At 41.1% G+C, this 12,849-nt stretch overlaps 1 protein-coding gene across 2 annotated transcripts in view; it reads right to left on the bottom strand.

The window, feature by feature from the left end:
- The window catches only part of ITPKA (inositol-trisphosphate 3-kinase A), a 40,166-nt gene that overhangs the window by 14,359 nt on the left and 12,958 nt on the right, over positions 1 to 12,849 (bottom strand). For both annotated transcript variants that reach the window (XM_065838888.2, XM_065838889.2), the window contains one exon: positions 809 to 905. In XM_065838888.2, coding sequence (XP_065694960.1) covers positions 809 to 905 — 97 coding nt within the window. The remainder of the gene's footprint in view (positions 1 to 808; positions 906 to 12,849) is intronic.

Genomic DNA, 12,849 nt, shown 5'->3' with positions numbered 1-12,849 from the left:
TAGGTGCCTGCCCACGTGTGTACTAATAAACCCCATACTAGCACTTCAGGAACAAGGGCTACATAGGAATTAAATGTCTTACCAATGAAACAAAGCCTACAAAGGCACACTCACCAACTTCTACAGATGCAAAACTACAGGGTGTTTCAAAAAGATGGATCCAATTTCAAAGATATAGTGATTTCAAATTAGGTCCATCTTTTTGAAACGTCTGTAGAACCAGCCAACTGAGCTGCTCCTTGCACTCATACAGTGAACAATGACAGACTCGCAATACAAACACCTGGCCAGCAATTCAACTTTCATCAGATTTGTTTTCCACCTAAGAGCTTACATTCAGATGAGGAGTTTGGCGTTGGTATTAGAAACACTGTCCTTGCCAGGGCTGAGATGCATACAGGCACGAACAGTAATCCTTCCCACTAGGGAACTAACATATTGGCTAATCAGTCAAGAAAAATGATCCCATACCACAACCAACAGCAACAGATGGACTAGGGCTTCAACTCTCCCATCCCTCTTGTTTCCCTCTAACATGTATTTTATGTATATCACCTTACAAGGATGCATCCAGAGCCTGGCCCTTCCTCAGAGTCTGACCATTGCTTCTTTCCTCATTCAGTTATATCACTCCCCCTTCCCTATCCCCACCACAACTGAAAAAAAGATGTTCCAGTTCACAGGTTCATGTGATATTGCCTGCTTCCTTTTTACCTGAAGGAAGGAAACAGAGAAACACAGGAACATGGTTTTCCTTCCTGCTGCCATTCCACTCTAGACAGAAACGCACTGAAGATACCCATCTTACCTGTATGCCCAGCCAGCTGCACCCATGAGTAGCGTTTCTTGAAGGGGCTGATGACTGGTAAGTTAACCATGGTTTTAATTGTATGCCATGCCTTTTTCTGGAATACAAATAAAAGAAATGTTAAGTTGGGTAAAAGCTGAAATCCTGACATGCCACAAACCTACCACATAGCTTCATGCACATTGAATTGTTCCCCACTAATCTGTAAGTGCTCAAAGGTGAAACCACAAAACAGACACTATGATCATAAGTGGAAAAATAGGTACATAAAACCAAGAATGGACAAATACTTAAATATTAATATAATGCCCTACCATCCACAAGAAAGCTACCTGCAAGAAATTTAAAAAAAAAAAAAAATCATGCTGCACATCACAGGCCTGTTCTTAGCCACACCTGACCCTCTCTGTGTCTGAGTCATGCAGTGTGCGTGGAGCAGATACTGAACACACACTCATGCACATTTAAGTTTCCATGAGACACGAACATAAGCTGTTTGCCACAGTTAGCAATACTTCCTTTCCCAGAAAACTTCAGTATCACTTTGTGATTAACGGCTTTCTCCGAGTCAGCAGGTGAGTTTTACTATGACAGATGTAAAGAAAACGCATTTATAGTTGGACACGGAGGTCACCCAGGTGCCTCAGCATCCATTGGCAGCGTGCTGAAGAAATCTACTCCAGGTCACGGATTTTCCTGCTCCCTCCCCTCTTTCCCAATCTTGTTACTTTTTAACAAAGCTGGACATTGCTCTGACCACCTTTGGCTGCTGCTCAGTGCAGCTGTCTGGATATGGTTGCAGGCAGACAGGGAAACGAACAGCTGCTCACTAACAGCAGCTGAGGGCTCTGTCACAAAGGTAGAAAGGAAAATTAAAAAAAAAAAAAGTTTCATGCTCTGGAACTGAAACCCAGGTGGGAGAAAACACAGCCCATTGGCATTCACATTATACTTGGAGGGATCCCAAAGGCACATTTCTTCTGTCACTAGAACATGATAACCTCCTGGGTAAATTAAAAAAAAAAAAACACACACACACAAAAAAAAAAAACACAAACAAACAACAACACAAGAGCTGCACAATACTTGTGCATGACAATTTAGTGACGAGGGGTTTTTGCTGAGATCAAATGTAGCTGGGGATTAGGCTGCTTCTACAGAAGTGCTTATCAATGGTCTAACTGGGATTCACTGAAATCAATGGGAGGCAATGATTTCACTGAAAACAAGTGTAGGTCATTGTTCAAGACCTGAAAAATCCACCTTCAAAACAACCATGTCTGCTCTAGCAGGGACAGTGTTCTAACGACTTAGCTGCTTAGGATACCTGATTTTTGTTGTCTTCTACAGAAGTGCAAAAATACAAGAAGTAAAACTGCAGGCAATGATACACATGCAAAATGTAGCTCTCCACATCACACTCCGACCTGGCCAACCTTCCCCAAACTTGTTCACTTACGCTACATTTCTTATAAGGTATCCCCTAGCAATGTTGGTCATCGCATGAGGGCAAAACCATGCGGCTGTCTTCAAACATATCAAGAGGATATGTGAACTCACAGGCACAAGTGATCTTGCTTTTAGGGATTTGTCTTCACAATAAAGTTATGCTGCAAATTAACTGATAACAAAATAACGACCATATGGGCATACTTACTCTGAAGTAAGATTGGTTCTTCCTATTTAACTTCTTTTGGTTTTGAATGCAGTTCAAGCTGAAATGAAGTCACTCTAGATCTGATATAAGCGCCCCATGCAACAGTAATACTTTTGAAAACATAGTGTGCCAGTGAAAGGAAGCATCCAAAGAAAATCCAACATGTTTGAGAATCAAGAAGACCACAGCACTTATTGCAACTCCACAGATGTTACTAGCTCTAGCTAATCTCCAGTTTCACAAATACTTTCTGCAGATTTATATGACCCTTTCATATTCTATATTATTTGAATTTCATAGCCTATATTATTTGCCTTAAGTCATTCCAAACTGCAACCTTGCAGTGCTAAATAGCAGTTTGGCTCTATCACAGACCTAGTCGCTATTTAGTGAGGATGAGAGAGACTCTTGTACACCACTTATAAATGTCCATAGCCCCCTTCTGGAGGAAAGTGAAATGTAAATATTGTTATTCAAGTAGTAAAGATAAATTACTTTTGTATAATTTATTTGCCAGATGTAACTGAGAGCAGAAGCCCTTCAGTCTACTCTGCTGTTTCTATTCCAGAGGGATACAGCCCCAAGCTATTTAAAGAACAGTTGAAAGTTAACACCACCCTGAATTAAAATGACCCCTTTGAATGTAATTCCTGCCAAATATTTCATTTTTGAAGATTACAGCCCAGTTTTCAGGGTAATGCTGCTTCCCCCCCCCCCCATGCCTTAATCAGAAGTCAGCATTGCTCTATAACCCTCTCACAAGGTGCTATGCTCATCATAATGTCCCACTCCTAACAAACTGCAGCCTGTCTCCCAGTGACTTCCATGCTGCTACATCCAGACGTGATGAGCAGCTCAGGTTTTCAAGGAATGCACATCAACTGTCAATGCAGCACCACACTGCAGTGGCTTTCCCGCCTCCTCCCTCCCACCTAGCTCTGAGAATCTTTGGCTTTTATTTGTATTGTGGGCGTGACAGAGAGACAATCAGCCAAATTCAGCCCCACTTGAAGTGGACTTTGGCTGCTTAGGTTACAGCTGCTTTTGATGAGTATGTTTAAGCTACTCATCCAATAAGCAGACACTGACAATTTTTTATTATTATTATCTTTCTAAATAATCTCCTCACAAACCTTTTCCCGCTCAAGATAGGGAAAGCATGACGCTCAAACTAGGAGCCCAAGAGGTATGCTGCCTTCAGCAGGGGTTCAGTAGTTGCATTTCCCTCTACTGCAACTTCAGTCTCCCAACTTGCTCAACCCAGGATGCAAATTGCCAGGCTGCAAACAGGGCTGCATGCTGTTGGAGCAGTGGTGTGAGTGGGAAGATGAAAACTTCGTGTGTCTGCTGTGGGAGGAATCTTTCTCGCTTCTATTTCTAAAGCAAGATCTCTTCCTCTTTGTTAGCAATGGAATTACATGCTTTTCAAATCACTGCTTCATGCTGCAATGGCAAAGCGGACTACAACTACTGCCCATATGTGTTTGCACTCCATATGTCCTTCAGTCCTTGATTCTTCTAGATTCCTGCTTAGTCTTCCCTGACCTTTTGCTCTGCCTGGGTTTCTCCAAGCCCTCCTTTCTCCTATATTCCCAGACAGTATATGCTATTTACACACCTTCAGGAAAAATTCAGATCTCTCTGTATCGACACTGCCTGATTCAGATGCCCTTGATATCACCAATGCCATTTTATATGGCTCTTGAGATCCATATACTAAAGTGTTTTCCAATAGGAAAAAGGAAACCATTCGAAAATGGCCAAGAGGCAAACATGAGAAATATTAACATGATTAGATTCAGTATTTAAGTTACTCAATGTGAACTGTAACTGACACACTGTATATAACCCCAAGCAATAAAAGGTGTGGGATGCTAAAGAGTGGAAAAGCTAGTTTCCTGCCAACGGGTCAGCCTGCGTGACAGGCTGTGCCACTGGAACAGTGGCCCTGGTAGCAAATGAACAAAAATTCCAGGGAAGGTAATGGGAGAACCAATCCCCACAATGCAGCTACAACACATGCAAAGTATTGTGGCTTGGTTTCTGACATTGCTCTGTGTTATCTGGATTACTCTTCTGGATTTGAAGCACAGGACTGAAGAGAAGCACACATCCATGCAAGAGATGTGGCAGGCTTGCTCAGTGTTAGCACTGGCATACGTAGGCAAGATGCTGGCCAGCTGAAATATTCCCAGTCTATTCAATCCGGGATACATGTAGCAGTTGCCATCATGCCTATCCCATTAAGAAACAACAAAGATGAGCAGCAACCAAGAGCCACTGGTTACTGTGAGTACAGCTTTCTCCAGACCTTTTCTCATGATGAGAGCACAACTTTGTATGTTACTAGTATGCAGAAGCACAGCCACGATGACCCTGCCCAAATACACCAGTAGGACTTGGCTGAGCAAAACCCACTAAACTCACTGGGATGCATTTCATCCTTTTAACAGGGGTTTGGCTCAGGCCCACTGTCCCCAAGAATTAATCCACAGGAACTAACCAGCCTTCCTGAAACCCTCCCACCATTTCAGGACAAGGGCTCTAACATCCTAATAAGCTCACTGAGCAGATCAGTGCAGACTCCCTGAACTGGGTGAGCTTTTTTTAGATGGTCTTGTTTTACGAGCATAACAGAACAACTTAAATCTCTGAATATATGTTGAATCCCTCAGGGACAGATGAGATCCTCTGACTCCTAAGGGCAACAGAAGATAGGGACCTGAACCTTCCTCTGCTATTCTGTGCAAAAATAAATAAAATCTCTCCCTTATTTAAATGTAAAAGGAGAACCAAGATCTCAGTTCTGTGAACACCTTAAACACACATAACTACCCTCAGTCAAGCACTAACAAACAGTTAACATACACAAGAATTTGGAGAATTGAGTCCTAAATGAAGCAATTACAATAATTAAAAACACCAGTCATGTCTCAACTATTGGAGGGAGGAAATAACAAAATGCTTTTTTTCAGGAAAACAAAACAAAACAAACCAAACAAACCACAAAACATTAGTTTCAATAATCCTAGCATGTTACTCGAAACTATACCGAAATGTAACATAAACCAACAGGGTCCCTAAAAAAAGTTCATTCTTCTGTCATCAGCAGAGTGGAGTAGTTCCTTGACTGAGCTGGTAAATTTTCATAGAAATTCTGCTAGACTATAGTAAACAATGACCCTTGAATCTTTTTTTCCAGGAAAATTTCAGCAGTTTCTTTATCCAAGATGCTGTTGTCTTCTTTTATGTGCACTAGTACAAAGCCTACGCAAGCCTACATAGAGCTATTATGACAGCAAGAAACAAAAGGATAGTGAGAAATTTCTTTGTGATTTTTTTTTCCCCTAAAAGGCTTTAAGAAAGAGTACTTAATTGTCAGTCATCATAATCTACTGTTCTCTTAAAGTCTTCACATCAGTTAGGCTAAATTCTGCCACTCAGGGACATGGGGGCTGAAATCTGATCTGTAATGCTGGTTGCCTCTGCCTACTCGGTGTCTCACTAACTCCTAGAAAGAACAAAGTTCCTCCACAGAGACCTGCAAGGAGTACAGAAAACTATAATTATCAGAAAGTTACATGTGTTTCAAAATAATTCTGTAAGAGGCATGTGCCCGAAACACAAAAGCAATGCCTTACCTGACAGTCAGAGCCAACACAGTGCAAATGAGCCAGCAGTGAGAAGGAGATGGGTGTTGGCCTCTTTAGGGACACAGTAACCATAACAGCAGTGATTGGAAAAGTAACACCTGGGAACCCATCAGACAATGAGCTGGAACTGCTTTCTACAAGCGGGCCGTAAACTAACACTGAGCTTTACTAATCCAGGTATCAGTTATGACTTATTGATGCACACTATTAGTCATTCTCCAGTGGCTCACCTTTCTGCTGTTTTTTTTCCTTCTTCCCTCACAGGTCACACACTAGCACCCACAGTACTCTCTTGGAGTGAGAAAACAAATCCTGATGAGGTCTCTAACATTAATCACAGAGCTCTTCAAAGTATCAGTATGATCAGGTGGTAAGGTAGAGTCCTGCAACTCTCTCTCTTAATATTTGTTTCTCCTAAAATCTGTGTATGTTTTCCAGTTTTATTGTTTAAGTTTTACTTTTTATAGTATGTACACTTACTCATTAAAATGTTTCTAAATCCCTACAAATTAATTTTATCTACAACATCCTTGACTATTTTATTTACCTTACTTTATTAAAATTGAAGTAAACCAGCTTGAAAGCTAGTTTGTTTTCCTAATCCTATATGCCATTTTACACAATTATGTGATTTGGAAAATGAAATTATCATATTCAGATTTGTTCTCCATTTTCTGTATTTTTTGACACTTTATTTCAATTGGCTTTGACCTGACGCATTGGACCTGCAGGTGTAGGTCCAAAGCTACTAACCATATTATTTTAATGCACTAAGACCAGCATGAATAAAACTTAGCTGTCACCTTTCTCAATGCAGCCACTACCTGTCGTTACCATAAAAAGCATCCATGAGAAATCATTTTGGGTGGATCACAACCGAGACAGTTACTAGTCTAATTTAATTACCCTGTAATTAGACATATTTCTCTCTGTGTGTTAATGTAATCAATAACTGTAGTACTAAAATGACCACCTATTAAAGAAACTACTGCTTTGTCAAAATCACAATATTCTATTAGGACAAGTTGGTATCAGTGTAATTCCCACCAAACCAATGAGTTTTGCATGGGTGCTTCACAGCAGCCAGCTTCAAGGGTTATTAGAGATTTCATTTTTTTCAAGAGAGTGCATCTCTGAGACAGTCAACCACATGGTTTCATGTCACAGAGAGATCTGGGGATTTGAGTGATGTTATATAAGAAAATTAAAAAATTAAATGATAGTGAGAGTTGCTGAGCAACGTGGTATCTTTCTGGTTACAGTCACAAAATTTGCCTGCTGAGGAATTCTGGTTTTGAGTTCTTTCAGGTTGATACTTGGTGCATTATAGTTGTCTTTGAAGACACAAAAGAGGTAGGCCGGTGACTTGGTCAGATCCAAATCCTAGAGCAGCAGACATTTTTATGCCCAATATAGGTAAATTACAATTACTCTTCTTTTTTCTTATAACAATACATACAGAGATATATTTATACGCACATATGTGCATACTTTTAAAATATCTAAAGCAGTTAGTAAAAGCTTTTAATTACAGTCAATCAAAATTCCACAACAATCAAGATTTCCAGACTGCAACAGCTCTCAGGCTTGAGATCATTCGGTATTTGAAGAAACTTAGAAGACCTAACAAGGCACTGTACTGCAACGGAGAAAGTGAGGTATAGATGTCATTTTCCCCTTATTTGTCAGAAGAAACATAACTTAAAATATGCACAAAGGCTCTGTGTAGGGAAGCAAGGTGCAAGATTTGCCCGCAGCTAAAACAAAAACTATCCAAAATAACAACAACAACAACACACCTAAACTTGTCATATAAAGCTCTTCATACTTTCAACAGCTGGTTTCTGTGCTTTTGCCCCTTAGTAAAGGTTTCTGGAATCCTCAAACTAAGGAGATTCTTGCTGCCAAGTCTACTACCCACTTGGCTGAATCAGACATGAATCACAAATTGAGACAAAGATCTCAATGGGTGGGAGGTGAAAGAGCAAGTCAACAAAAAGAACGCTCCCCAAGCAAGCTCCGACAGGAGTACGTGAGCAAACAGTCACACAAACCTTTATAGCTAAGTTTCTGAGCACAACACTTGATTCAGCTCCCAAGACAGGGTGAGGCTCTCACAGCAAGTAACTTAGCCCTGGTATTACCACGTTTCATCTCCTCTTGTTACCGGGCAGTGAACAGGTTCCTGATGCACACAAACGCTAATCTGCACAGTAGTGATCGTTCACTGCTAGACAAAAAGTTACTTAGGGTCAGAACTGAAATGTTGCTCTATGATAACTTACATCAATGGATAGCCCAGCCCAGGGTCTGGGGATCTGAGCACCTGCTTTAAGAAGCCTGTGCCCTGACCTGATATGCACAACATCATTCTTCACACTGTCAGAGGTGCTATGCCAACCAACATCAACTGATAACTCATCCAAATCACTGCAACTGGCCTTCTGCCAGGGCAGCTGTATTACTTCAAATGCTGTCAGCTGTCACTCAAGGAATACAAACAGTGTAACCCTGTCCTCGATCAAGGAAATCACTGAGCAATCTCCACATGCCGGATGCCGGGGGAGCCTTGACCTTCCTTGTATCTGCTTCAGTCCCCCAGGGAACTAACACTCGCTGCTTTGTCACACAGTTCACCTTCCTATAGTGTACAAGTGCCAGCTGGAGCTGTAAGACTGACAACAGCAAGGGAGAACACATTCTCCTAAAGAAAACTGGCAGTTTGCACGCTCATGAGCAACTTCCTGATCTCCTCTCATCAGACTGCCAGGCAAACTGTGACTATACCTTCATCTGTCCTTCCCTCTCTTTCACCATCCAGCCTTCAAAGCTTTCAGAAGAAACGGTGCTCAGCCTGTACTTAGCCCTTGACACTTCCGGCTTTGCACTCAACCATGGGTGAGGGCCACAGCTGCTCAGCCCGTGTGTGGCAGGTGTATCCTCCAACTGCAGGGCTTTCATTTCCTGTTTGCACCGCACTCGACATGGGCTGGGCTAAACCTTCAGAGTCAGAAGAAACACTTAATGCAATAAGCAGAAACAACACTGCAAGACAGAAGCCTCAGGTTCCTGTGTTTTCTCCTCTGTCATGTCTCACCATGTGGTGAGATGCATACATAGTTTGGCTCGCAGCCCTTCAGAATACTTGGTAAGCTTGCGGCATATTCACGATGTATGGTGAAGAAGGGAAGGAAAGAGAAACAGATGGTCGGCATCAGACTGAATTACTAGAGGCACAAAATCCCATGTCTTGCTCCACAGTTGGATTCTACATGTAATTCCAGAAGCAGTCCCTCTCTAAATCAGACTAAAATGAATTGCAAAGTAGTGAAAGCATTGCTTGCCTTTCTGCAAACAGCATCAAGAGCCGCAGTCTGCTATTCTGTATAAATCAACTTCAGCATTTTTTTTCTTGATTATTATCAAGTGAAATATCTACAACCTTTATGTCATTCCCAGGCCAAAAAACAAAATAGTCCAAGAATCAGATGGCTTTAAAACTGCACTGTCACAAGGGTTTCCGTCATTTTTCTCACAGCGATGTTGTAAAAGCCAATACTGTTGACTAGAAGACAGATTTTATTTTCATAAGAATCAACATTTTCTGTTTTAAGGGATACTGAAATGTCTACCTTTAATAGCAGCCATTAAGTATGGCCATTTTCTCTACCTTCGCACTTGTGCTCTGTTCTGAAAGACACAGAGTCTCTAACAGGATGGAGCTCTGCCACCTGTCCCTATACTGAACTCAAGAAAATGGAACCAAAGAAGTTCTGCCCCACCAGGGTTCTGCCAGAACATCAATCTTGCTGGAAACCAAAATGTTGTTATCCAAGTAGTAAATGGAAAGTTCCTCACTATAGGAAAATTGACTCAGACCCACTCTCAGATCCCAGACATTTGAAATATATGCAGGCGGTCCATCACTCAGAACAATTTCGTGGTAAATCAAACATCACTATAGCAGATGGTGTGGCAGAAGGAAATATATCCTTCTTTACCTCCAAAATAATTGCAGTTTAAGTCTTCAAAAACTTCCTATGCCACTGTTTGGCAGTTGTAGAATTCTCTGCCCATCCTCCATTTATCCTCCACTTGTCATGGGTCATTGATTGACAACACCAGTCATGAAAAAGGGACATCTAGGAAGACAACAGTCTTTAGATGAAAAAATGAGCTTAATATCCTACTACGTAGGACACAGAATTACCAGTTCCAAACAGGATGAGTATTTGGGAATACTTAAAACCCAAACACATCCACACTTCTCTATACATAGACCAATAAATAAGTTCAGCCTAAAACATAGGCACTATTTGTTAAGGCATGTCATTTGTGAACTGTGTATGACCTTGAATCCAAATGTACCACAAGAAGTGTCAATCCATTTAAATGAGGTGTGGTTTCTGCATAACATCAAGAGAGGCTGTGTTCTGGTAGCAAGCCAGGAAATAACTTGAAGAAGTTAATCTCCCCTGAGTGAACTCCAGGCACTTGGGAAGGAAGCTGAGCATGCACTTTATCTTATTTGCTAAGGCGGTGCAGACTGTTACCTAGACACACAGTTCAATCCTGCCTGCCCAGCAGTTCAGGGCTAGGCTCACTACCAATTTAACACCCCAGCGATGCCATGGCCACAGGAGAACCTCCAGTCTGAACGTATAAAAATAAATGAAGGAAACTTTAATGCTTATCCTTTATTACACTTCCCCACTTGCCACAAACATCCATCAGAAATTGCAAAATTGTCTTCTATTAACTGGTCAAAGACTCCTCTCTTCTTATCACTGGCAGCTTGGGTTAGTGAATAGATATCGAAAGATTACCTGTGCTTTCCTTATATTCTTGTATAAGGGCCCCAGAAGCCCTATCCCATATAATTTTGAGATTCTGCCTGAAAGGAATGTAAGAGTGGAAGACTATTGAGCTATGATTCAATACTTCCTGTAGGAAAGGCTAGGAAGCACAAGGATACAGTTAAGGTTGCTGTAAGAACCCACTGGTTATCTGTAATGATTGTGCTCCATTTTGGTCATGACTCCATTTAAGTTTTGATAAACTGGAGGAAAGTTCAGGGACAAATAACATCCTATTGCTGAGGCTGAATGAATTGTGCTTGTTTATCCTTAGAGGACCAAGCATGGCAACTGTCTTCTAGTATGCAACAAGTTTTCATAATGATGAGTGCAGTCAATTGCTCTCCATGTCCACGGGGAAGGACAAGAACAAATGGCCTTAATTTTCAACAAAACCAAAACATTCAGGTGAGATATCAGAAAAGGTTTTGCCGGGGTCTCAGTGAGTTTTCAAATGGGCTTGACAAATGCCTATAAAATCGTGGTCTAGCTCAGTCACAGGGGACACCTGCCACCAAGACAGAACTGGGCTGATCCCAGTGTCAATGCATTGCAATACTTTTAAAAGAGTTCTAGTCACAAGTATCAAGATAGTTCATCATCACTGGTCTCAATATACTCATGTCCTGCAGGACAGTGAAGAAAGTTACATGATCCCTTTTTGTGCTTTATTTCCATTCCTAAAAAGTATTGAAACATTCATTTAAAAAAATAAGTCCCTCAGACCAACACTTTTCTGCAAATAAGGATTTCTGAAATTATTGTATGCATGCATGTATATACGTACACACATATAAAGAGGCTATTGGCAGGCATTTATTTTTAAAATGTACTTACATAACTCTTTTATTTCCTACCATGGTAATTCAGCTTTTGATATCCTAAAATGTTGGACACTCATTTGCAAAAGATCTAAGCAAACTCTACTGCCTCTGTATGGGATCTAGGTTCAGACAACTGTTCTTTCTCTGCTCCAGTTGCCACAGCTGCAGGCTGTAATAACTCCACTTCAGAACTGTTGAACAATTTAAGAAATTAATGCTTGTATACTAAATTAGGGGCACTCAAATAAGGTATTCAAGTTCTCAAATAAGCAGCACGATAACATTAAGTGAAAAGGATTATTAAAGTCTAAAAATATGTCATGTAAAAAACAGATCAGATACACTGGTAACAGTTCACCATCTGCTCTTCTAATCTATCACAAGACAAAGTCCAGTACTCCCATCTCCCCTCCTCTGTCTCCTCCAAACGCACACCTCCATTTTCCTCTAAAGAATCATCAGAAGTTACTGCTTCACCTATCACGCATTCCACTGCTCAAATACGGCCCACCCTTTGCAACGGAATGCAAGTGTCAACATGCGATAGGTACTGTTACTTAGCGGGGTGTGGTATTTACCTAGGGGAAAGCCACATCCTTCAGCAACCACTTTAATAAGTCTGAGCTTTAACATAGTAACCATGAGATTATTCCAATCCACTGTGTTGAAAGGATTAAAAAAACCAAAACACACACACACATATATCAAAAAACAAACCACCACCACCAAAGAAACAACAAACACATGCCTACTTGGGTCAGCATGAGAACAGAACAAGCAAGGCCAGTGTCCCAGACAGGATGGGAGCCCATAAATGGAACATGGCAATGTAGGAGAAACCCGGAATTAAATGGAAACGAGGACCCTTCACCTTCTCCCATAGGAGTGAGAGAACCTTCTGAGTCATGATGTAGTTGTTTGGTTTTGGAGCAAACCTAAAAGTAGAGAAACTCTTCCTGCCCCAAGTCAGCACTAGGAACTATGTGAGGAATCTGGAGAAAAGATTACTTCTCCCTTGAGCAAAACTACAGGATCAAAAAAGAATTTCTCT

Source organism: Patagioenas fasciata, chromosome 5 (assembly GCF_037038585.1).
Source record: "Patagioenas fasciata isolate bPatFas1 chromosome 5, bPatFas1.hap1, whole genome shotgun sequence".
In the NCBI taxonomy this organism is placed as follows: domain Eukaryota; kingdom Metazoa; phylum Chordata; class Aves; order Columbiformes; family Columbidae; genus Patagioenas; species Patagioenas fasciata.
This window is presented reverse-complemented; position numbering and strand designations above follow the sequence as displayed.